Here is a 27,326-nt window from a genome sequence, read left to right on the forward strand (position 1 = left end):
ACAGCAAGGCATCGTCACGACTCCACTCCAGCCTCAAAGCCCTAGCGGGTCTGTCTGATACAACATTTTTCATTTTTACTCCGTTTACATGTTTACTAACCCCGCTTTCACAGGGGGAATGTTTGGATTCGGTACAGTGAATCAACGATGATTATTTAACACAGAATTTTACAGGTAGGTGCATTTAAAGCTAGCTAGCTTGTTACTAGCGTGTGAAATTACAGGTGTTTGCTAGCCGTAGCTGGTCATTCCGGTGGTTGTTTAGCTTCGGGTCTAAATAATAATAATTTCTTTTTTTAGTTTTCTTTCTTCTCGGTGTCAGACAGACAGTTTGGAAATGGCTTCAGTATAGCTGTTAGAGAGAAGCTAACAAAAGTCGCTAGCTGGAGTTAAGAGATAGCAATGCGTGCTAGCTGCTAATATTGTGGTTCTGTAGAGTAATAAAACAGATGTTCTGGTATTTATCTGATGAATTCCTCACAGGTTTCAGGAGTGCTCTGGTTCTCCAAAGATGCGGAGACTGTCTCGAAAGAAAGCTCTGAATTTAGTAAAGGAGCTGGATGCTTTCCCTAAGGTTCCTGAGAGTTATGTAGAAACAACAGCTAGTGGAGGAACTGGTGAGTTCTCATCCCATTCAGTTCATCTACAGGTTCCCACAAGCCTGGTTCTGGTCCTGAAGCACCAGTGGGTGTGTTAGAGCAGGGAAACCACTCAAATGTGCAGGCAGTCGGTCCTCCAGGTCCAGGCTTGTAGAAACCTGTGATTTAGAGTGTTTTCACACCTGGTCCCCTTTAAAGGAACCAGACTCAGTCCTCTTTCTGTTCACACCGGTCCTCTAGAGCCCTCAGACCCCCAGTGCATGGAATTCTGGGTAATTTTCTCTTGAATCAAAATGTCTGCTGCCATGCTTGCCCTGCTGTATTCTTTGATCAAAATAGTGCGGATTAAAGGAACAGTCCACCGTACTTCCATAATGAAATATGCTCTTATCTGAATTGAGACGAGCTGCTCCGTACCTCTCCGAGCTTTGCGCGACCTCCCAGTCAGTCAGACGCGCTGTCACTCCTGTTAGCAATGTAGCTAGGCTCAGTATGGCCAATGGTATTTTTTGGGGCTGTAGTTAGATGCGACCAAACTCTTCCATGTTTTTCCTGTTTACATAGGTTTATATGACCAGTGATATGAAACAAGTTCAGTTACACAAATTGAAACGTGGCGATTTTCTATGCTATGGAAAGTGCGCACTATAATGACAGGCGTACTAACACCTTCTGCGCGCTTCGGCAGCGCATTGATACGGAGCTCAGATATCAATGCGCTGCCGAAGCGCGCAGAAGGTGTTAGTACGCCTGTCATTATAGTGCGCACTTTCCATAGCATAGAAAATCGCTACGTTTCAATTTGTGTAACTGAACTTGTTTCATATCACTGGTCATATAAACCTATGTAAACAGGAAAAACATGGAAGAGTTTGGTCGCATCTAACTACAGCCCCAAAAAATACCATTGGCCATACTGAGCCTAGCTACATTGCTAACAGGAGTGACAGCGCGTCTGACTGACTGGGAGGTCGCGCAAAGCTCGGAGAGGTACGGAGCAGCTCGTCTCAATTCAGATAAGAACATATTTCATTATGGAAGTACGGTGGACTGTTCCTTTAAGGAAAATAAATTTTTATATATATATATATTAGTTATATTATTGTGGCCGACTCATCAGTCAGTAAGTTCAGAGAACTGTAAAGCGGCTGTGGTAAGTTCCAAAAGGAAGCTGAGTTTCCCTGCTACAGTCACGTGACCAACTACGGCAAACGAAAAAGGTTAAACTACAGTGAAAAAGGCGAAGTGAACCCGGTGCGCTTTTTGTTCACAATGCGCAGATTAGGCGAACCGTACCGTTGATTTTTAGCGAACCGTATTGAGACCACCTCCTGAGGTGGTCTCAGTTCGGTTCGCTTTAAAGGGGTCTGGGTACGGTTGGAGTGTTCACATATGTGCAAAAAATGCCGAGTCATCGATCTGAGTTCGGTTAGATGGCTGAAAGGGACCAAGTGTGAAAACACCCTTAATCCTACTGGTCCATTAGGTGAAGGGGTGTGTTTCTTTGTTTTTTCTTTCCTCAGTGTCTCTGATCGCCTTCACTGCCATGGCACTGCTGGCCTTCTTTGAGTTTTTTGTCTATCGGGACACGTGGATGAAGTACGACTATGAAGTGGATACAGATTTTACAAGGTAATCAATTTTCTTCATTAACGCATCACACACTGTACAAGACTGGGTTGTCTGTATGCAGTCGAATGATGCAATCGGGCCGGCACGGTGGTGTCACCTCACAGCGAGAAAGTTCCGGTGTTCTGATAAACGGTCCTACATCCGCAAAGCGTCCTACGGTAGGAGGGGATGTCAGACATGTCTGTCGAACAGTCCTACATTGCAGGAAATCCTACAGTGTGATTTAACTTTTAGTCATAGTTCGCGTTTTTTCCCTCTGCAAAGAACATGCTTCTACATTGATACAACGTCCACCAACCCTGTCAGGATTCATATGAATGTAGGACGTTCTGACAGTTCAAACGACTCCGTCAGAATATGCTTTTACATTCATATATTAATGTAGGAAGTTCTGACAATTCAAACGACTCCGTCAGAATATGCTTTTACATTCATATATTAATGTAGGACGTTCTGACAATTCAAACGACTCCGTCAGAATATGCTTTTACATTCATATATTAATGTAGGACGTTCTGACAATTCAAACGACTCCGTCAGAATATGCTTTTACATTCATATGAATCTAGGACGCTCTGACTCTTCAATTGACCCTGTCAGAATATGTAGAATTAAGGTTGTTTTTTTTGTCACTATTCACAAGTACCATTTGCTCTATTAAAATGAGTGTAGGACGTTATTACAATTCAAATGACGCCGCAGGACGTTCTCATAACTCGTATGACCCCATCAGAATATGCTTCTACATTAATAAATGAATGTAGGATGTTCTGGCAATTCAAAAGACCCCTTCAGAATATGCTTCTACATTAAAATATGAGTGTATGTTCTGATCTGTAGGATGAATATGCCCAAACCCCAAGAAATGGCGTGTTGTGTTGTGCGCGTGCGCAGTGGGGCTTTGAAGGACGAGTAGGGTGTAGAGCAACTACACCAGCTGATCAGATAGGTCAGAAGTTGAAGCGCTTTGGTGGAAGATCGTGAAGGGGAGATATTTCAGATGTATTGCAAGACTCCCGCAATGGTTAGAAATCAGCATTATGTTAGATGAAGTAGTAAAGATTGAATGCACGCCGTTAATCTGCACCGTTTATTCTGCACCGTTTATAGCACAGCTGATGTAGGACAAAAATCCGTTCAAATGCCAAGAAATGACGTTTTGTGCTCTGCGCATGCGCAGTGGGGCTTTGTAGGGCGCATTGACGTGTAGGACAGTTTATCAGAACACCGGGTTTGAATAAGTCAGCCGACAGGGGCCTTTCTGTGTGGAGTTTGCATGTTTTCTTCGTCTGTGTGGGTTTCCTTCACAGTTCAAAGACATGCAAATTCGGTACAATGGGGCCACTGTAACTGGCGCAAGCTGTGGTGGTTTCCCAGCCATAATGTATGTACGTGTATACAGTGTTTCTCCTACGTTTACTGGTTTGGGGTGGGGGATGCTGAATGAGCATGGTCACTTGCAGGACCCCTCCCTGCGGCTCCTGTTGCACAGAATTTGGATCTGAACAAACCGTTAAAGGAGTTGTTTTAAAGTGCATATCACGGGTAAATTCAGGAGCAAGATCACTGTAATTCTCCTATTTTATATTAAACTTTGGTCAAATATCTGTCACACTTTGCATTTTGTGCAATTTTTTTTACCTTGCGCAATACCAGAAAAATTCAGTTGAAATCAAGCCATTTGAGGTGAATTGGTCCACCTCTGAAAAAACTTGGCATTTGGATTTCCCGGGAAACGTTGATTTTCGTGACGTCGCGTGCGGGACGCCTCCTTCTGAATCCTACGCCAGCGCTGGTTTGTTTATGAGAAAACGACCTGGTGGTTTTCTGCAAATTTCTTCAACGTTATCGCATAATTATTAAAATGGTTAACAGATGTATCGTAGGAGGGTGTAGCAACACCAATCTTGATGGGATTAGTACTCATCGTTTCCCAAAAGACCGGACAATGAGAGAGAAATGGGAGCGCTTGGTCTACACAGGCTGTGCACTGAAACCGTGCAAAGCTCACGCAGCCTGCTGGCGCTTCCGCAGGTGATGTCACGAATCTGGCTCCAGACTCCCTTGGGATTTTTCCAGACGCTTTTTTTTTTCTTTCTGCTGTAGACAGATGGCCTTGTGCAAAATTACCCTTCTGGATGAGTGTGTAAAGGGACATACTTTCATATATTTAAAAAAAAAAACAGAAATTGGTCCAGAATATACACTAAGTCTTCACATTTGTTTTAGAACAATAATTAGAACAATTTTTACAATAGAACTGCACTCCTGCCCCCCCCCAACCAACCTTTTTGTGTGTGTGTTGGGGGGCGTAGGGTCCCATGGGGTTTGGTGGGGGGAGTGCTGCCAACCTAACACCCCCCAATATAATGATAGAGGAAACACTGCTATATCTTGCTATGGCAAAGCTAAATAAAAATTTTATGAAAATGTTAATGAATGAGACTATGAATAGATCAAAAGTCTTGACTTCTGATTTTTTTTTTCTTTTCCTCCTCTCTTCCAGTAAATTAAGAATAAATATAGATATTACAGTCGCCATGAGGTGTCAATGTGAGTATGTTTTTTTTTTTTAATATGCAAAAGGTCACATGACAAACTATGTATAAACAGACTAATTGATTCAATGAAAGGCAGGTTGAGTTTGAAGAGCAGATATTTTTCCCAGAACTGGCCGAATGATTTTCAGTCAAGGAGTTGTGTTGAGATTTTGTTGAATACACTGTCTGAGTGCTTCATGTGATTTGATGATCTGTTCTGGAAAACTGAATGAATCGCATTCATTCCATCTCGTGAAATTGTCTTTATCTGTCTAGTTGTGGGTGCAGACGTGTTGGACCTGGCTGAAACTATGGTAGCATCCGATGGCTTGAAGTATGAACCGGTGAGTATGAACACAATGGGCACAGCTGATGTGAATAATGTCTTGCGGCAGTGGTTATAGCATGTTTTTATGGCTCTTTTGCAGGCGATGTTTGAGCTGTCTCCTCAACAGAGACTATGGCACAGGTAAATTAATCGCGCTCTCTTTTATATGTTAGATGCTATCGAAATGGCCAGCGTGTTACTTTCCTATCACAGCAGCTCTGATGTTCGTGCCAGTTGTAAAAGATTATCATTTCTGTTCTAACAGCATACATAGGGATTTGTATCTACATGGTCTGCACTGTACATTCCAAATTTTTTTTTAAATTTATATATAAAGTATTCAATTGATGATACGGTGAAGCTTTCTCTTCGGAGACATTTAATTAATTAATAAATATTTAGTGAAGGCATGTCTGATCTGTCATCTTGTAACAACAGGACAGAAGACTTTACCCTATGCAGGTTCTTGGGAACATAGCAAGCAGTGTTTTAATCTTTAACTTCATGAGGGAGAAAAAAAAAGTCTGAGTGACAGAATGACCTTTATAACTTGTTTCTGGGACGTTCACAGCATTCATTGTACTGTAGCTATAAATGCATAAGTGCGATGCATCATATTTCAATCGATATAAATAATGTTGGGAAATTACTGTGATGTAAGGAGAAAACACTTTGGGATGTGCAGTTATTGGAAAATAATCATCCTTTGGGTAACAATAATAGAACTCTGCTTTGTGTCGTGTCAGATAGCATCTCGCCACCCTGTCGCTGATTTGTTTTCCTATAGTAAAACACTCCGGAGTGTTTTTTTATTCCTTAAATATACTCTAGAAATAAATATTCTCCTAAAATCCAGGTGATAAGGTATTAGTATGTGCAGTTTACTTGACCACATGAATAAGGATCGTGTGTTATAGGTTTGCATGCAAACTCGTCTCTAAATGTTTGTTCCTTCTAGCATTTCAGCAGTTAAAGGAACAGTCCACCGTACTTCCATAATGAAATATGCTCTTATCTGAATTGAGACGAGTTGCTCCGTACCTGTCCGAGCTTTGCGCGACCTCCCAGTCAGTCAGACGCAGTCAGACGCGCTGTCACTCCTGTTAGCAATGTAGCTAGGCTCAGTATGGCCAATGGTATTTTTTGGGGCTGTAGTTAGATGCGACCAAACTCTTCCGCGTTTTTCCTGTTTACATAGGTTTATATGACCAGTGATATGAAACAAGTTCAGTTACACAAGTTGAAACGTAGCGATTTTCTATGCTATGGAAAGTGCGCACTATAATGACAGGCGTACTAACACCTTCTGCGCGCTTCGGCAGCGCATTGATATCTGAGCTCCGTATCAATGCGCTGCCGAAGCGCGCAGAAGGTGTTAGTACGCCTGTCATTATAGTGCGCACTTTCCATAGCATAGAAAATCGCTATGTTTCAATTTGTGTAACTGAACTTGTTTCATATCACTGGTCATATAAACCTATGTAAACATGAAAAACACAGAAGAGTTTGGTCGCATCTAACTACAGCCCCAAAAAATACCATTGGCCATGCTGAGCCTAGCTACATTGCTAACAGGAGTGACAGCGCGTCTGACTGACTGGGAGGTCGCGCAAAGCTCGGAGAGGTACGGAGCAGCTCGTCTCAATTCAGATAAGAGCACATTTCATTATGGAAGTACGGTGGACTGTTCCTTTAAGCTTGTTTTTTGTTTTTATTTTTATCAGGACACTCCTGCTGATTCAGGACCGACTGCGTGAGGAGCACTCCCTCCAGGACGTCCTGTTCAAAAATGTGATGAGAGGAGCCCCCACTGCACTACCCCCAAGGTCAGTCCTCGTCTCCTCGCAGTCTGTTTTTTCTTAACACATTCTTCACGTAGCATCAGATCTGGAAACAAACATGCTGGTGAAAGTTGAGAAAATTGGTATCGTGCTGTCTCAGGAGTGCAGTTAATCAGTGTCCTGTTGCTTTCCTCGCCTCAGGGAGGACAGTCCTGTACAGCCACTCGACGCATGCAGAATACACGGACACCTCTATGTTAATAAAGTGGCTGGAAACTTCCACATCACGGTCGGCAAGTATGCATTTCCCCCACCATCACCCCTGCGTTTATTGTTAAACCCTTTTGTAAGTTGGTGATAGACATTTGCTACTTAACGACCTGTGAAACATCATGACATTTACAGTGGTGCTTGAAAGTTTGTGAACCCTTTAGAATTTTCTAGATTTCTTCATAAATATGACCTAAAACATCGTCAGGTTTTCACACAAGTCCTAAAAGTAGATAAAGAGAACCCAGTTAAACAAATGAGACAAAAATATTATACTTGGTCATTTATTTATTGAGGAAAATGATCCAATATTACACATCTGTGAGTGGCAAAAGTATGTGAACCTTTGCTTTCAGTATCTGGTGTGACCCCCTTGTGCAGCAATAACTGCAACTAAACGTTTGCGGTAACTGTTGATCAGTCCTGCACACCGTCTTGGAGGAATTTTAGCCCGTTCCTCCGTACAGAACAGCTTCAACTCTGGGATGTTGGTGGGTTTCCTCACATGAACTGCTCGCTTCAGGTCCTTCCACAGCATTTCGATTGGATTAAGGTCAGGACTTTGACTTGGCCATTCCAAAACATTAACTTTATTCTTCTTTAACCATTCTTTGGTAGAACGACTTGTGTGCTTAGGGTCGTTGTCTTGCTGCATGACCCACCTTCTCTTGAGATTCAGTTCATGGACAGATGTCCTGACATTTTCCTTTAGAATTCACTGGTATAATTCAGGATTCATTGTTCCATCAATGATGGCAAGCCGTCCTGGCCCAGATGCAGCAAAACAGGCCCAAACCATGATACTACCACCACCATGTTTCACAGATGGGATAAGGTTCTTATGCTGGAATGCAGTGTTTTCCTTTCTCCAAATGTAATGCTTCTGATTTAGACCAAAAAGTTCTATTTTGGTCTCCTCTGTCCATAAAATGTTTTTCCAATAGCCTTCTGGCTTGTCTTTTAGCAAACTGCAGACGAGCAGCAATGTTATTTTGGAGAGCAGTGGCTTTCTCCTTGCAACCCTGCCATGCACACCATTGTTGTTCAGTGTTCTCCTGATGGTGGACTCATGAACATTGGCTAATGTTAATGTGAGAGAGGCCTTCAGTTGCTTAGAAGTTACCCTGGGGTCCTTTGTGACCTCGCCAATTATTACACGCCTTGCTCTTGGAGTGATCTTTGGTTGACCACTCCTGGGGAGGGTAACAATGGTCTTGAATTTCCTCCATTTGTACACAATCTGACTGTGGATTGGTGGAGTCCAAACTCTTTAGAGATGGTTTTGTAACCTTTTCCAGCCTGATGAGCATCAACAACGCTTTTTCTGAGGTCCTCAGAATTCTCCTTTGTTCATGCCATGATACACTTCCACAAACATGTGTTGTGAAGATCAGACTTTGATAGATCCCTGTTCTTTAAATAAAACAGGGTGCCCACTCACACCTGATTGTCATCCCATTGATTGAAAACACCTGACTCTAATTTCACCTTCAAATTAACTGCTAATCCTAGAGGTTCACATACTTTTGCCACTCACAGATATGTAATATTGGATCATTTTCCTCAATAAATAAATGACCAAGTATAATATTTCTGTCTCATTTGTTTAACTGGGTTCTCTTTATCTACTTTTAGGACTTGTGTGAAAATCTGATGATGTTTTAGGTCGTATTTATGCAGACATATAGAAAACTCTAAAGGGTTCACAAAGTTTCAAGCACTACTGTACACCAGAGTAATTATTTAAAGCATTCTGTATGGACCAAAGGTTTTCTCATGCAGCCAGTATGAATTTAGCATTTTGTATTTATGACCATTGTTCAGGAAAAATAAATGTTCTGCATAGAGCCAAGTGTAAAGTCTGAGTCAGTTACCACATTTCCATTCATCATTAATCACTAAAGCAAGCTTTTATTCAGTTGATGCATATTACTTCCTCAGAATGTTTTTGCATGACATTGAAATATGTTCTGTTCTCAGTGTTAAGTAATTTCTTGATTTATTTTTTTTCGGAATGTGCTTGAGTGATTTTTTCAATTAATATGAGATTGAATCAGTTAGTAATATCCAGTATGCATTATGGTCCCTACTGCTTCAGTGAATAAATAAATATATACATGCATCCATATGTGGGCCTTCCCTAAACTTCAGCCACATGAACTAAGCCCAAACCTCTTTTAGCATGACAATGCCCCTGTGCACAAAACCAAGCTCCATGAACACGTGCTTTCTCAAGGTTGGTGTAGAAGAACTTGAGTGTCCTGCGCAGAGCCCTGACCTCAACCCCACTGAACACCTCTGGGATGAACTTTTTTGGGGGATGAACAGGTGGTGTAGTGATTAGCACTGTCGCCTCCACAGCAAGGAGGTTCTGGGTTCTAGCCCAGTGGCTGACGGGGGCCTTTCTGTGTTGCGTTTCCCCCACAGTCCAAAGACATGCAGGTTAGGTTAACATGGGGCAGCCATGGCCTGAGGTTGGGCTGAAGTAAGTGTGTGTGTGTGTGTTCACTATTTCAGGTGGGTTAAACGCAGAGGAGGAATTTCACTGTGTGCTTGAGTATACATGTGACAAACAGGGCTCGAATTATTTTTTCTCTTTCTCCACCAGCCAGCTGGACTAGTTCCCTTCCAAAGTAACTAGCCAAACAGAAAATCAACTCGCCAAAATTTGTTCATGTATGAATTTTACTTCTGTCAAAAATAACACGAGAGTAGTTACCATTGTTCATGACTAATGTGCATTTATTTCAAGACCCGAGTATTTTTGGCCCTTTTCCACTACCCTTTTTCAGCTCACTTCAGCCCGACACGGCTCGCGTTTCGACTACCTCAGAGCAGCACGACTCAGCTTGCTTCAGCCCTACTCAGCACCCAAAACTCGCACGGTTTTGGAGTGGGGCTGAAGCGAGCCAAACTGAGCCGAGTGGGGCTAGGGGCGTGAGCAGACACTCCCCTGTGCACTGATTGGTGAGGAGGAGTGTCCTCACATGCCCACACACGCCCCGCGAGCACGCTGGGATCTGTAAACACCGTAAACCTGGAAGAAGAATTACGAGAATTTCTGAAGCCTTATGCGCCTCGCCTCATCTATACGCTCTTGCCAGTATCTGTTGGCGTTGTCGGTGACAACAAGCCACAGCACCAAGACCAGCAACACTAACGACTTCATGTCCTCCATGTTTTATTGTTTACTATCCGGGTCGTGAGACTACCGCTTAAAAGGTCACTGATGTCACTGTTTGCGCCACCTAACGACATCACGTGGCATCCACCCACTTTCGCTAACTCCACCCAGTGTGTCCACCCACTTCCAGCCAGCACGGTTCAGCGCGGTTGTAGTCGAAATGCAATGCCAACAGCCCCGCTCAGCTCGACTCCGCCCAACTCAGCACGGCACGGCTCAGACCAACTCAGCCGCGTTGGTAGTGGAAAAGCGGCATTAGATACTGTTGTTAAATACATAAACAAGAACAACATAGAGCACTATAATATCAACAAATAATATATTGAAAAACTTGCCAACTTGGTGTATGAGTATTGAAAACAAATATACTTACTATCATGACGATAGCACCCAAAATATGTCCAACATGCTTTCTGTATTTAACCATTTATGAGAGAGAAAGCATTAGGAGCTTCATATTGACTAGGAATCAACTTGAAAAAAATTAATTATTCCATAAAAATCGTATCGCAGCCAAGGCCTACCCTGCTCCCACGTTTGCTTTTAAGTCCTTTGTCGTTTCTCCTCTTCAGACCAAGGCCGCTTTGTCTCTGGCGGTTTCTGTACACCTTTCAGAAACTTCCACATCGCAATGTAGCTTTGGCAGATGTAGATGTAAACAACAAAAAGACACGCGTGTTTTAAATGGGCGATAATGTGGCCACATCTATTTGAATTTGATAAAGTGATGTGGCAGTGGGGGCGTGGCCAAGCGGCGGTCTGTGAATGGAGGGCGGAGTCAGGGAAGGTAAGTGGTGGAATCATTGCACCTGATGGGGATTAACCTGTGTTTGTGTGTCTTCCCCAGTGACCGCGCCCTTTAAAAGGAGGGGAGAGCAGAGAAAGGGAGCTCTCTCTCCCCAACCAGAACACGTGTGCGAGCGCATGCGTGTGGCTGGGAAGTGATAAAAGACTGAAAAGCTAGCAATAAATAGTTCATTGAAAACGCAGTTCTGGCCTGTCGTACTTCTGTGCTCCACCCACCTGGTCCAATACTACACGTGATTACCACGATATTCAACGAGATGCGTTATATGCATGCGCAGTAGTGAAAAAAACGACAGCCTGACTCGTACACGATATGATTCGGAATTCTTCGGTATTGTCTGTCCTGCCGATAAACACATCGATTAACACAGACACGGCACACGCTTAATATGTGGCGGCTTTAGTTGACGGTGTGTCTGAATCTCATCTCATTATCTCTAGCCGCTTTATCCTGTTCTACAGGGTCGCAGGCAAGCTGGAGCCTATCCCAGCTGACTACGGGCGAAAGGCGGGGTACACCCTGGACAAGCCGCCAGGTCATCACAGGGCTGACACATAGACACAGACAACCATTCACACTCACATTCATACCTACGGTCAATTTAGAGTCACCAGTTAACCTAACCTGCATGTCTTTGGACTGTGGGGGAAACCGGAGCACCCGGAGGAAACCCACGCGGACACGGGGAGAACATGCAAACTCCACACAGAAAGGCCCTCGCCGGCCCCAGGGCTCGAACCTAGGACCTTCTTGCTGTGAGGCGACAGCGCTAACCACTACACCACCGTGCCGCCGTGTCTGAATCTTCGCTTCATATATAATTTATTTATTTATTTTCAACTAGCCAGCCAGGCTGGCTAGTGACAGGAATTACCCGTCAAATGACAGATTAAGTCGCCTCGGGCAACCGGACCACCGCGAATTTCGAGCCCTGACAAAGGCTGCTTCTTCTTAACTTGAACACCATCTGAGCCCACAAATCCCCACAGCCACACTCCAAAATCTAGTGGAAAGCCTCCCCTGAAGAGTGGAGGTTATTATAACTTCAAAGAGGGACTAAATCTGGAATGGCATGTTTATCAAGGACATATGGTGGTGCAGTGGTTAGCACTGTCGCCTCACACTAAAAGTCCTGGGTTTGAATCTCATGGCCAACGGGGGCCTTTCTCTGTGGAGTTTGCACGTTCTCCCTGTATCTATGTGGGTTTCCTCTGGGTGCTCTGGTTTCCCCCACAGTCCAAAGACATGCAGATTTGGTAAAATACCCAGCCACCGGGGTTGCACAAGCCAGTGTATACTTGGCACCAGTCCCAAGCCCAGATGGCTGCATTAGGAAGTATCCGGTGTAAAACCTATGCCAAATCAAATATGCAGAACAGATCCGCTGTGGTGACCCGTAACGGGAGCAGGCAAAAGAAGATATGGCCATATGATCAGGTGTTCAGAAATTTTGACCGTGTATTGGTGAAGAATGATGAATACTGTCAGGATATTCAACAGTTATTCTACGAAATCGAGTCGTACATGAGCTGATAGTAAGTGCCAAGTTGGCTGTAAGCCATGTATGATGAGATTTGAGTGAGTGGAATAATTTTTATTCTATCCACGTTCGCTGGATTTTTGAAAAGCATTTTTATTTTTTTGCAAATTTGATAACTTTATCCAAAACGCCCGACAAAATAATTTCTGCTTGGAATATAAACAAACTGGCTAAATGACAGGAGCAATTTGTGGAAAAATGCGATAAATAATTCTTGAAAAATAAATGTTCTTACCATTTAATACTTTTATTCCTTTTTTTTGGGGGGGGTGTTTTTCAAGTAGAGTTCTTAGTTCATCCTCAGTCGTTTCAGCAAAACATGCCGCCATTTTGTTTTTCTCTACTCACGGTATATGAGCTGATAGCCTCATAGTAGAGTAGCCAATCAGAGTGCGCGATTGCTCATATCCAGTGAATGTGGATAGAATATTGGTTATTCGTTATGACTGGGATTTCACACCGTACTTCACAGTAATGAGGCCCTTGACCACTGCAGGAACTGAAAATATGATGTGAAGATTTTTGGTGCAAAAAAAATTGTAGTTCCTTTTGAACTGTTGGGGTTGAGTTTGAATGCTGAATGTAGCTGATTGGTCAAATGCAAGCTTGACAGACTGAACAATGTTCTGAGGTGGTGTTTACATTAGACCGTATCAGCGGATCATCAGATTAACGTTTTTAAAACGATTCGCGTGCACACAGCAACGCCAATACACGGATACGCTCGGCTCCGCAGGCATCCTGCGCTCCAAATCACTCCGCCCTGAACAGCGAGTGCCCTCTGGAGGGTGCGCACTCCGGCCCTGTGCAGCTCACAGAGTGCGCGAGTGAAGCGCACGAGCAGTGATTCGGGACAAATAGCAGGAAGTGAAGTCCGCGCCGTTTTTCAGCAGTCGCGTCACATGACCAACGTGGCATGACCAACGCCAGCGAATCAGGAAGGTGGATGTCACAGTGATGTTGTCCAATGACGACGTCAGCTAGAGCTCAGCACTGCGTATCCTCGTTCCTCAATGTTTACACAGCACCGGATCAGATACATACTGGGTTGAATACGTGGGCCCTGGCGGATTCAAACTGTTCCGCCTATGGAGTCGTTTCCTGACGTTTTAATGTGCACGGACAGTGCATCCGCGACGAAAACAATACGGATACGGTCTAATGTAAACACCACCTGAGTCAGTAGGCGCTTCACTAACAAGAAGTTACTCAAGTTATATCACGCACAGAATCTAAACGAATGCGTCTCCCATTCAGCATCCTGCTTCAGCATTCAGAACAGACTCCATCTGCAATGCATACATTACCTTATCTTTTCACACAAGTGTGTATTCTGTATTGCAGGGCCATCCCACATCCAAGAGGCCATGCTCACTTAGCAGCACTCGTCAGCCATGAAAGTAAGTTGAGGGAAAGATCCAGGACTGACAAGCACCAGTGTTTTACTTGTGTGTAAATGGACACTTTGCTGCTGTTGATATTAAAGTAAAACCAGGAGCTTGTAAGTGATCTAAAGATGGGGGGGTCGTTTTATTGCCATTGAAAATTTATGCAACCCCATCCTGTGAGTGCTGCAGTCTTTCATGCAGTGTTCTTATCAATCCACAGCGTACAACTTCTCCCACCGAATAGACCACTTGTCGTTCGGCGAAGTAATCCCAGGCATTCTGAACCCGCTGGATGGCACAGAGAAAGTGTGCACAGATCGTAAGTGACCTGGAAAACAGGTTTCACAGCACAGCACCCGTGTGATCCTCAGCTCATACCAGGAAATCACATTCCTTATAAAGAAGTGTAGTGCTTTGTTTACAGCATAAAAGCTCTGTTAATTCTTTTGTTTGCTTTTTCTTTCATCCTAGTATTTTGTCTGTTTATTCCTTTTTAATCTGCTGTTTCTGCCAGGTAATCAGATGTTTCAGTACTTCATCACCATTGTACCGACTAAACTGGAGACCTACAAAGTGACAGCTGATACGCATCAGTACTCCGTTACAGAACGGGTAGGTTCATGAAGACACGTGGTACTTGTGCTTTTGAAACCACAACTACTTTTTTTTTTTTTATTTAAATTCTTGAAAATGCAGAACTTCTAAAGCAGTGGCACAGTTCTTAATTCACTGAATTATGGTGATTCACTACATGTACTGAGATTTTGTCATCAGCTTAAGATGGAGAATAAAGATCCAATGTCTTTTTGCTGAGAACGTTTGCTTAAAAAAGGAGCAAGTGTGAAAATGAAAAGGTGTGGTCTGTTTTCATGTGGAAAGGACTAGAACCTGTTGCAGAACTAGTGACAAAGGCATCTGATGATCCTGCTTACAACTGGCTTTACTTGTCACTAAATAGTAACACGTAGAATTGTATTTCAAATTAAAACCAGGTAATACACAACAGGCTGAAAGAAAAATGCCGCTAACTATACATAAAGTCTGATTTAATCGAGAAAAGTGACTTGTGTAGTGATGCAGTTCTAAAAGTTTGAAAACTAAGCCAGCAAAGACAGCACAGCAAATCTTTCTCTTAAATCTGATTTTTAGAAAAAGTAAAATGTTTGTTCAGATCTTACTTTCCATTGGTTGCCATAACAGTACAGATGTGTGTTTTGAGGAGTATGAGGCAGTCAAGTTAAATAGCTGGTGGTGTTTTCTACCATGGCAATGTCTAGAGCGCGCATAAGCTCCAGCTCTACAGTCTATAGAGATCTTGCAGTCACGTGACCGGAAAGTACACAACCGCCATCTTGTCGGTCAAAAATACCGCTGAATACTGCTGCACTCGTGTACAGAATGGATCAATTTCAACCGACGGACTACACGGCTCATTTTTCTAATGAACAGATAACTAGATATATGTCTAAAATAAACGATCTACAGATTTGTGACCCTTATAGCTTACCGGACGGAGTTTTCACGACCGGATTTTGAACTGCCAGTGGAATACCCGGACGTGTATAATTACCTCATTAACTTTCCCTCGCTGTTCAGTGGTGAAGCACTGCGTGCTTATAAATCTCTGGACAGTTATCTCTACAGAAATTCAGGATTTGTCAGCGACTCAGATGTGGCATCTTGTAAACAAGAATCCTCATTGGATGGGTAAGTCACTTAAGTATTGAGTATAGCACTGACCAGCCGATTATAGAATAGAATAAGGTAATTCCAGCTGTAATTCCAAATTGTCCGTCTTGTTTACATGGATCTGGCGTTGGAGAGGTAGAGGCTTGGCAGTGGAGATTTGAGTAGCTGTTTTCTGAGCTTAGTCAACAGGCCGGCTCTGCAGCCTCGCTTTTGCTTCCGCTCCTGGCGCCGCCTCCTTCGCTTTGCTTCCGATAACAATCCACGGAGACCCCGCTGGTCTCGCTATCTTGTCCGGAATTTTTTTTTTTTTCTCGTCCGGAATGTTGTGCATGCGATGGAAATCGCTACAAACCGTCATTTTCTGCTGGAAACCAATGTCCAGTAAGTCCATACGGTTGTAGTGGATATTGAAGTCCGGTACAGACGAACAACACGCAAAAATACACACAAAAAACATAAAAAACGTGCACAGGTAGGGAGAGCTTGTAGCCGCAGCCGTTGTAGTAGAATTGTATATAGTAGGGTTTTCCAGAAGAAAAGGTAGAAGTAAAAGCAGAAGTAGAACTAGAAGTAGAAGGCGGAATATGGCGTTTGACCGACAAGATGGCGTCTGTCACAATCTGGATCGGCTGTGACGTCACATGCAAGTGCTCCATAGTTTTCCCAGACCTGCCTTCAGCTCTGCTTTTATGTATTTACATCCCCCACCACCTGATTTTCTCCTTAAAGCAGATACGCAGAACCTTTATTTTTAAATGCATTTCTGAGTGGATAGTATCTCCATCCTTGACTCTTGGATGCTGCATAAATGGGAATAAAAATATGTATTTTTGAGAGTTAAAATTGACCACAAAGTTGGCATTCGAGCTGCCCCGCTGAGCCAGCCAGCCCTGAGTGTGTGACATCACAGTGGAAACCATTTTTAAGGCCAAGGCCTTTGACAGCTATAGACCAAAGTCATATAAATAATTTATGGTGAAAGTAAGAAATACGGTTACCGACTTGCTCAACTAAGACTGATTTGACTTCATTGATTGTGGGTTGACTCTCATTAAAACAGGATAGGTGTTATAAGTTGTGCAACATACATGTACATGCATGCATTTTCACTGATAAAACGTAAAAGGCTAATTAAATAATCAGATGAACTGAGACAATCACATTCTGAAGCAAATTAAATAATCTTATACCGGTAACTTAAACACACAATACAAGTTACATGTGATAATCTAAATGCAGGTAAACAACGTGTTGTGTTTTGTGTTGTATCCAAATGAGAGTTTGAGCTTACCCGTCTGTGTTCTCGCTTCTTGAAGGCTGATCTTGTGGCCGATTGTTTCAAAACAATCTGACTTTCAGTTGTTCGTTCAGTTCTCCGTTCATTTGCTTCTTCCACGTAAGGGAGAGATGGCAGCAATATCCAGTTTAGAAATAAGACGGCTGCTCCACTCGTTCTCCATTTTCTCCATACTGAGTACTCCTCCATTACTGCTCGGCTCAGGCAACTACTAAAACCCAGGACGGAACGGGATGTCACTGGTTTTAGCAACGACTGCAGGGAGGTCACTGCCCGAGTGATATGTCCTGTCCCGTTCCGTCTTGGGTTTTAGCAACAACCCTCGGCTCACTCCGGAAGGACTGGTGGAACTGAACTTTCCTTTTTAAAAATTTTTTTAAAAATAATTACTTTTTCTTGTTTTCTTTTCCTTTAATTGTTGATACTGCACCCTCTTTCAATATGGGCTTATAGCCAACACTCCTCAACAGATCAGAGGTCTCATATGAGTCTTCAGTAAAATGTGCAGAGCAGAGTAGAGACCACTTCGTAGGCGCCCAATGTGCACGTGAACTACTCGCAAAACGCGTCCAAATCTTTGCAGTTTGAACATTCTTGGGCCATGAATGTAACGTAAATCCACCTTCTGTCATGTTGCTGCACCGGCCAGCAACACATCTACATGGCATGGCGATAAATTAGCTCAAAATGGAGAATCGGCGTTGCAGTCAGCTGTGTTTTAGTGTAGCGGAAATGGTGATGAGGCCATTCTGCGGTGATGTTACGGACGTCAAGGTCATTCACTCAGACCACTGCCTATATAAATCACTTTAATCGTGAAAATTACTATATTAGATTTATTGTTAGCGCTTAAAACTATTCCTGTGCCATTCTTGAGATCTCAAGGCATTTATAAACGAAAGTGAGGCCATGGTTTTGCGTACATGTTTTTAATTTGCTCTTAGCTAATTCCCACCGTCCAGCCAGCTCTCCCCTATCACATGACAGATGCCAACCAAGGAGGGTGAAGGTTATGACGTGCTTCCTTTGAGGCACATGCTGCTGATGTAACACTCTGAGGAAAGTGCTATCTACCCACTTCTGCATGCATGAGCTCACAGACACCCACGATTGGCTAGTGTCGCTGTGATTGATGGGGGAGGGAATTCACGTTCCCTTCCTCCCTCCCTGAGAGCATGGCCAGTTTTGCTTTCTTGGACTCCCGGTCACAGATAGTTATGGTATCATTTGGATTTGGAGACTCAAACTCTCTCTGATAGCTCCGTTGTTCTTGTTGAAGATATCTGATGTTGAGAAGTGCTGAGCAAGCCTCAGCATCATGAGCAAAAAGGACAGCTATGTTTCCTGTTAGTTCTATGTCGTGCGTTATGACTAAGCTAAATAAGAGATTTGTTTTTCATTAACGTTTATTTTTTAATATCTACTCATGGTCTTTTATACAGGGATATTACTCTTATTTCTGTTAGAAAGGAAGGCATTGTCTCAGTTTTGGATGTCAGAGATTCATTCTGATCGTTGAATTGCTTTTTAAGGCTTGCAGCATTTTTTTTTTTGTGTGTGCGTGCTTCATTTTGTCAAGTAAATTAGATTTGGTAAGAAAGTAAAATGGCTAAGTGATGGAGGACAAATGTGAGTCCTGTGGCTGGTATTTATCCAATAATGGCTGGAGCAACAGACAGAGAATCAATATATAAAGCCCTAGATTTAAAACCTCACTCTAACAGCAACTATTACTATACCTGACTGAAAACATTCTGCTTTATTTTCACTCCAGATGTATTTGTTGTCTTCTATATGTATCAGTTTAGAGCTGCTGAATCTTTTGGTTGTTGCAGGAGCGGGTGATTAACCATGCAGCAGGAAGTCATGGGGTGTCGGGAATTTTTATGAAGTATGACCTCAGCTCACTCATGGTCCGAGTAACAGAGCAGCACATGCCGTTGTGGCAGTTCCTCGTGCGTTTATGTGGCATCGTCGGAGGCATCTTTTCTACAACAGGTACAATAAACATACTTGGTGGGGTATTTTTATTTATTTTTTCTTTAAATATAAAGAATACTGCATTAGTGTTTGTTTTTCCCCAGGCATGTTGCACAACCTGGTGGGCTTCTTCGTAGACGTAATCTGCTGTCGCTTTAAACTTGGAGTCTATAAACCCAAACAGGTACCTTATTTTTCTACTTTCGCAACGTTTTCATCCCAGCAAATTGAGGTATACGTAATAACCCTAATATGATACTGTTTTCAAATATTTTTACTTCTACAATGCTTTTCAAAACTGTTTTGTCAGAAGGTGTTGAGAGATATATAAATATTTTTTTCCATGTGTTTATTGAACATCCCATTCCAGATTTAGTCTTCCTTTACTGTTTACTCTCCACTCTTCTGAGAAGGCTTTCCACTAGATTTTGGCGTGGGGATTTGTGTTCATTCAGCTAACAGAGCATTAGTGAGGTCGGGTGAGGAGGACTGGGGTGTAGTCGGGGTTTCCAGTCATCCCAAAGGTGTTCAGTGAGGTTGAGGTCGGGGATCTGCAATTCTTCCACTTGTACTTGAGTTCTTCCACTCCAAGCTTGGCATACCGTGTCTTCATGGGGGTTGCTTGGTGCACAGGGGCGTTGTCAGGCTGGAACAGGTTTGGGCCTTTTTTCTTTTCCCCCCCAGTGAAGGGAAACTGTAGTACTACAGTGTATAAAGACATTCAACACAATTGTGTTTCATCTTTGTGGGAACAGTTTAGGGAAGAAACACACGGGTGTGATCGGGTGTCCACATACTTTTGGCCATGTTGGGTGCTCCAAGTAAAATGTTTACTTAAAGGTGGAGTACGAGATTTTGGAATAACTGTTCCCGCAAGCCATATTTTGAAAAGAAACACGCCTGCCGCCGCGGCACGGTGGTGTAGTGGTTAGCGCTGTCGCCTCACAGCAAGAAGGTCCGGGTTCGAGCCCCGTGGCCGGCGAGGGCCTTTCTGTGTGGAGTTTGCATGTTCTCCCCGTGTCCGCGTGGGTTTCCTCCGGGTGCTCCGGTTTCCCCCACAGTCCAAAGACATGCAGGTTAGGCTAACTGGTGACTCTAAATTGACCGTAGGTGTGAATGTGAGTGTGAATGGTTGTCTGTGTCTATGTGTCAGCCCTGTGATGACCTGGCGACTTGTCCAGGGTGTACCCCGCCTTTCGCCCATAGTCAGCTGGGATAGGCTCCAGCTTGCCTGCAACCCTGTAGAAGGATAAAGCGGCTAGAGATGATGAGATGAGATGAGAACACGCCCGCCCTCGCCATGCTCCCACCCCCCGCGTCTCCACCCCTCCTCCCCCTCCCCCGCGTCTCCACCCCTCTCCCTACCCGCGCCTCCAAAGCATGTTGCCAAAACCATGTTTATGTGAACATAATGGTACTTACAGGTCAGAGCCTGAGAGTGAATCCGAACGAATAGTGGATACGGGAGGAGGAGGTGGTTTCAAAAACCCATGCTTCATTGGTGTCGAACTGGCTTGTGCCATGCCTTCATAACTAAGAAAACAATAAATAAGAGTTATCGTTTGTGCCACATACAGCTAAGCTAACAAATCGTTTGTATGCATGAAATAAATACCATGGAAAAACTACCATCAAGGACGTAATACGACTATACGCGTTAGTATAACAATCCGTGTCAGCTAACTTTGCAAATCATGCTAACTTGGCAAAACCTACATTGTGGTCCATATCATCGGTTATGCTCTGGCTGCCAGGGTGTACACTTGTTAAAACGACAACACTGTCCTATCTGAAAATGTAATAAATACATAATGTTATCTTACCTATCGAGTAGAAACAGGCCCACCATTGCATGGTAGGCTATCTATCCGTTGCTTTGAAATGGCTGGAGTGGTCCCTGTGCATACTGTACGCGCAAGGGTAGGAGGGGTGGGGTTTGGGGTTGCGGGCTTCAGTCTGATTGACGTTCCAATCATTTTGAGGTGGTTACCTTGATAGGATTTGATGGCATTTTTCCTTTATTTTACACTGTAGACTGGATTAAAATATTTCGTTTTTGGGTCAAACCTTCTATTGTACTGCTTGCAACATGGGTGTGAGGAGCCTTTCAAGCAATATGGTAAAAAATACTCCTGAAAAAAATCTCGTACTCCACCTTTAATGATTTTGGAAGTGTCGGAGCTTTGTAGCAGACGCTCTACTCAGGCTTGTACTCGAGTCCAGCTTGTGCTTGTAACTCGACTTGGACTTGAGCACTGACTCGGACTTGTGCATTAACTGCATCAGGACTTGGATTTTTTTTTTTTACTTTTTTGGTAACGTGCCATAATAATTTGGCATAAGATATTGATATCTACATTAATTTTGTACTAATTTCATGTCAGAGTGTCACGCCTTGGCGCGTGCATCAGATAGACTCTTGGGTGCGCTCCGGACAGCGCCTGCCAAGCAGACTCTCACCTGCACAGGATTAAGGCCCTATATAAAAACTGTGAAAACACACTCACTTTGCAAAGTATTGAGTTGCATTGCTGACACGTTACTTTTCCTTGTTTGGTTTCCTGATCCCCGATTTCCTGTTTCTCGTCTTTGATTCTGCCGAGTCTACGATAGCCTGTTTGCACCTCATTCGACCTATTGCCTGTTTAACGATTTTGCCTGCCATTCTGGATTGTTTGTCTTCACTTGTATTAATAAACACGCCTTCTGCATTTATATCCGTCTCTCAACCATCTCTGACGGAATACTTCACGCTCCCTGACGCACATTCACCTGTTCATACGTCATGTTCAGGAACAAACTAATGTTATGACGCTAAAACAGACACTGTCAAATGGTGCGGTTGGAGTCTTGGACTCGACTCAAATATATATATATTTTTTTAAATTGACTTGAACACTGGGGACTTGAGACTGGACTCGGACTCGAGGTTTAGTGACTCGACTAGAACACTGACTGTTATCCAGAGCAATGTAGAATATAGCCTGGGGAGCAGTTGAGAGTTCAGGGACTTGAACCAGTGACCTTTTGTTCCCAAAGCTGCGGCTTCGCTGAAGTTAGCAGCTGAACTCAACATTCATAACAGTAAAGCTCTGTTGGGATTTGAACCCAGGATCTCCTGTTTACAAGATAGGTGCTTTAACCTACTTCAGCCATAGGGCTTGGTCAGGAACTTGCTTGTTTCACAGGTTTGCACAACAAATGGTGATAAATGTAACTGATTAAAATCATGATGTGTTCTTTAATAAATGTGGTGTTCAGGTTGTATAACGCGAACCAGTAAACTTTGAAAAACTCTGACTTATTAGCAATATTACCTTCATAATTAAAGAAGCTAGTTTTGTACTAGATGCTTTGGCTTGTTAGCTACATTTGAGCATTTGGAGTGGTTCTGTATATTGTCGAGGTTTTATTTTTGAGTGAGCTCTCCTGTCAAAGGAATTATGTAGAGTAAACCAGGAGGTCAGGGATCTGCAGTAAGTAGTAAGCCAGGAGATTCAGCGTTTGAATAGATTTGCTTTTAACCTACAAGAGTTCACCAGAGATGTAAAAATACAGCTTTCCAAAGGTATTTTGTTCCTTTTTAAAAATGAGTCGACGCAGTTTTAAAAATCTTGTTCTGTATTTCCAGGGAACTAACTCGCCATATATTTTGATGCTAATCTAAAACCTAGAAATGTCAATGCTAGTCGACGCATTTGTGAGTTTTGCCTACAGTGGTGCTTGAAAGTTTGTGAATCCTTTCGAATTTTCAATATTTCTGCATAAATATGACCTAAAACATCATCAGATTTTCACACAAGTCCTAAAAGTTGATAGAGAACCCTGTTAAATAAACGAGACAAAAATATTATACTTGGTCATTTATTTATTGAGGAAAATGATCCAATATTACGTACACTATATTGCCAAAAGTATTTGCTCACCCATCCAAATTATCGGAATCAGGTGTTCCAATCACTTCCATGGCCACAGGTGTATAAAATCAAGCACCTAGTCATGCAGACTGTTTTTACAGTTTGGTGCTGGCCCCTTCCTCTTCCAACATGACTGTGCACAAAGCAAGGTCCATAAAGACATGGATTACAGAGTCTGGTGTGGATGAACTTGACTGGCCTGCACAGAGTCCTGACCTCAACCCGATAGAGCACCTTTGGGATGAATTAGAGCGGAGACTGAGAGCCAGGCCTTCTCGTCCAACATCAGTGTGTGACCTCACAAATGCGCTTCTGGAAGAATGGTCAAAAATTCCCATAAACACACTCCTAAACCTTGTGGACAGCCTTCCCAGAAGAGTTGAAGCTGTTCTAGCTGCAAAGGGTGGACCGACGTCATATTGAACCCTATGGATTAGGAATGGAATGTCACTTATGGCCCTTTTCCACTACCCTTTTTCAGCTCACTTCAGCCCGACACGGCTCGCGTTTCGACTACCTCAGAGCGGCACGACTGGGCTCGCTTCAGCCCTACTCAGCACCCAAAACTCGCACGGTTTTGGAGTAGGGCTGAAGCGAGCCAAACTGAGCCGAGTGGGGCTAGGGGCGTGAGGAGACACTCCCCTGTGCACTGATTGGTGAGGAGGAGTGTCCTCACATGTCCCCACACGCCCTGCGAGCACGCTGGGATCTGTAAACACCGTAAACCCGGAAGAAGAAGAATTACTTATTATGAGAATTTCTGAAGCCTTATGCGCCTCGCCTCATCTATACGCTCTTGCCAGTATCTGTTGGCGTTGTCGGTGACAACAAGCCACAGCACCAAGACCAGCAACACTAACGACTCCATGTCCTCCATGTTTATTGTTTACTATCCGGGTTGTGAGACTACCGCTTAAAAGGTCACCGTCACTGTTTGCGCCGCCTAACGACATCACGTGACGTCCACCCACTTTCGCTAACTCCACCCAATGTGTCCACCCACTTCCAGCCAGCACGGTTCACTGCGGTTGTAGTCGAAATGCAACTCCAACAGCCCCACTCAGCTCGACTCAGCCCAACTCAGCACGGCACGGCTCAGCCCAACTCGGCCGCGTTGGTAGTGGAAAAGCGGCATTAGGCTCATATGTGAGTCAAGGCAGGTGAGCAAATACTTTTGGCAATATAGTGTATCTGTGAGTGGCAAAAGTATGTGAACCTCTTGGATTAGCAGTTAATTTGAAGGTGAAATTAGAGTCAGGTGTTTTCAATCAGTGGGATGACAATCAGGTGTGAGTGGGCACCCTGTTTTATTTAAAGAACAGGGATCTATCGAAGTCTGATCTTCACAACACATGTTTGTGGAAGTGTATCATGGCACGAACAAAGGAGATTTCTGAGGACCTCAGAAAAAGTGTTGTTGATGCTCATCAGGCTGGAAAAGGTTACAAAACCATCTCTAAAGTGTTTGGACTCCACCAATCCACAGTCAGACACTGTGTACAAATGGAGGAAATTCAAGATGATTGTTCCCCTCCCCAGGAGTGGTCGACCAACAACGATCACTCCAAGAGCAAGACGTGTAATAATCGGCGAGGTCACAAAGGACCCCAGGGTAACTTCTAAGCAACTGAAGGCCCCTCTCACATTGGCTAATGTTCATGAGTCCACCATCAGGAGAACACTGAACAACAATGGTGTGCATGGCAGGGTTGCAAGGAGAAAGCCACTGCTCTCCAAAAAGAACGTTGGTGCTTGTCTGTAGTTTGCTAAAGATCATGTGGAAAAGCCAGAAGGCTACTGGAAAAATGTTTTGTGGGTGGATGAGACCAAAATAGAACTTTTTAGTTTAAATGAGAAGCATTATGTTTGGAGAAAGGAAAACACTGCAGTCCAGCATAAGAACCTTATCCCATCTGTGAAACATGGTGGTGGTAGTATCATGGTTTGGGCCTGTTTTGCTGCATCTGGGCCAGGACGGCTTGCCATCATTGATGGAACAATGAATTCTGAATTATACCAGTGAATTCTAAAGGAAAATGTCAGGACATCTGTCCATGAACTGAATCTCAAGAGAAGGTGGGTCATGCAGCAAGACAACGACCCTAAGCACACAAGTCGTTCTACCAAAGAATGGTTAAAGAAGAATAAAGTTAACGTTTTGGAATGGCCAAGTCAAAGTCCTGACCTTAATCCAATCGAAATGTTGTGGAAGGACCTGAAGCGAGCAGTTCATGTGAGGAAACCCACCAACATCCCAGAGTTGAAGCTGTTCTGTACGGAGGAATGGGCTAAAATTCCTCCAAGCCGGTGTGCAGGACTGATCAACAGTTACCGCAAATGTTTAGTTGCAGTTATTGCAGCACAAGGGGGTCACACCAGATACTGAAAGCAAAGATTCACGTACTTTTGCCACTCGCAGATATGTAATATTGGATAATTTTCCTCAATAAATAAATGATCAAGTATAATATTTTTCTCATTTGTTTAACTGGGTTCTCTTTATCTACTTTTAGGTCATATTTATGCAGAAATATAGAAAATTCTAAAGGGTTCACAAACTTTCAAGCACCACTGTATATCCCATAAGTCACAGTGTTTGCTGTAGCAGTACACTAGACTATTTCAAACCCTGAAAATGTGTTGTAACTTGAATCCTCTGTGTTGTCGCAGGTCAGTCTTGTGGATGGCCATGCAAACAGCCAAACGCCTCTACTGTCAGAGAACGGTGGACTCTAGCAGCTCTGTGTTGGTTCCCCTGTACCCAAGCCGAGACACAAGCACATCATGGGACTAAACTAAAGACGAGCAGCTCGCCAAAGCTGCTGTCATTGACTTCTCTGGCAGTGTGGTATTGTGAAGGGCTGCCTTCTCCAAGCACATAACTGTAACTCAGGCTGTAAACAAAAGTGTTGATTTTGCTTTCATTCCCAGCAGGACACGTCAACATTTCTGTCATTATGATGAGTGTTAATCATCTATCCTGCATTTCCACATTCAGCATCTTCGATGTTACATTCTGAGAACCTGTTTTTTGTTTTTCTTTAAAAAAAAAAAAAGTGCTTGTGAGAGGCAGTGCTGTCATTTTGAAACCAGCCTGAGAGTTTAAATATGTTTTAGACTCGTTTATTTTTTGTTCAGCCTTCACTACAGTATCATCCACTTTTTACCCAGACTCCTTTGATAATTTTTTTTTTTTGTATAATAGCAATGCCACTCGAGATGTGACTCTTGTATCATTAGCCCTAACTGATAAATTATGACTTATTTTCCAAGTGGGGTGGGTAATTTAACAAATTCAGTGAATCGGGGAAACCTGGAAGATGCAATGACTTATAAGTATTCTGATTTATGTGGAAGTCACATCGTGTTCAGCCTTGAATGATTAGATGTATGTGGATATGGAGTGTGTTTTGGATTTGTTTTTAGCAATTGGGCACTTTTTCCTCAGGATGATGTGCAGTCGAAAATAAATGATACTGGATTGAAGAGTGGCTCTGGGACTGAAAAGAGGAAAACTCCTGAGAACTTGAATTCTGCATGGCTTCTGTTTTGTGTTGGACAGGTAGAGTGTATTTGGTAGCACTAGATGAATGTATATGTAATGGGAAAGTTGACTTGGGTGTTTTTTTTAACTACAAGGATTAGCTGTAGCAAGGGAATTTATCAGCAGTTAGTTGAATGGAAGGTTTTAGACAGATCAGTGTGATTTTGGTTATACGTTTTACAGTGGTTATAAAAATTTGATTGCTCGATCACCCTCTTATGCGTATTCCTCATCTATTGTGTTTATCTGAAACCGAAAGGGTTTAAGAATGTAACTTGTACACACATCTGATGGACCGTCTGTGCTTGTGTTGGTTTGAGTCCTTTGCTCTGATGCAAGTCTTGATAAAATCTTGTTTTCTCTGTCTGTCCTGTTTTTGGAGAAATACCTAATATTACTCTTGGGTATAAACAGACACTTTATTGCCAAGTATGACGAACATACTGGGAATTCTTCAGCTTTGGTGACAGTCAACATGTAAAATCATGCAGAAGGTGTACAACGTATGACGTTTTATTCATGGCAGCTGTTTAGATCTTCTCACTTTTCATAGAAATTCAGTCAGACCATACCAATTGTACTTTTTAGTAATAAAACCTGTGTGTGGGGTACCAGTCAAAAGTTTGGACACGCCTTCTAATTCAATAGTTTTACTTTATCTTAATTAATAAAGACATTTCATGTCTTAAAGTAATGATGGATGTCGTTTTTCTTTACTTCGTTGAGCAGTTCTTGACACATGGATTTACTATAGTTGTGGAATAGGGCTATTTACTGTATGTTTGTTATTTACTCTTGGGTCTCAAATGCATTAAGAAGGCAAGAAATT

General features: G+C 43.1%; 1 protein-coding gene across 1 annotated transcript; it reads left to right on the plus strand.

Moving 5' to 3' along the window:
* Positions 1–26,863, plus strand: ergic2 (ERGIC and golgi 2). The gene is made up of 14 exons (XM_060928183.1): positions 1–174; positions 484–617; positions 2,123–2,231; positions 4,738–4,784; positions 5,048–5,115; positions 5,200–5,240; positions 6,824–6,925; positions 7,082–7,177; positions 14,027–14,082; positions 14,291–14,389; positions 14,585–14,682; positions 18,892–19,054; positions 19,141–19,220; positions 25,624–26,863. Exons 2-14 carry the CDS (start codon positions 512–514, stop codon positions 25,687–25,689), a joined length of 1,131 nt encoding a protein of 376 aa, XP_060784166.1. The 5' UTR covers positions 1–174; positions 484–511; the 3' UTR covers positions 25,690–26,863.
* The last annotated feature ends 463 nt before the right edge of the window (positions 26,864–27,326 follow it).

The sequence above is a fragment of the Neoarius graeffei genome, chromosome 8 (assembly GCF_027579695.1).
Source record: "Neoarius graeffei isolate fNeoGra1 chromosome 8, fNeoGra1.pri, whole genome shotgun sequence".
NCBI classification, from domain to species: domain Eukaryota; kingdom Metazoa; phylum Chordata; class Actinopteri; order Siluriformes; family Ariidae; genus Neoarius; species Neoarius graeffei.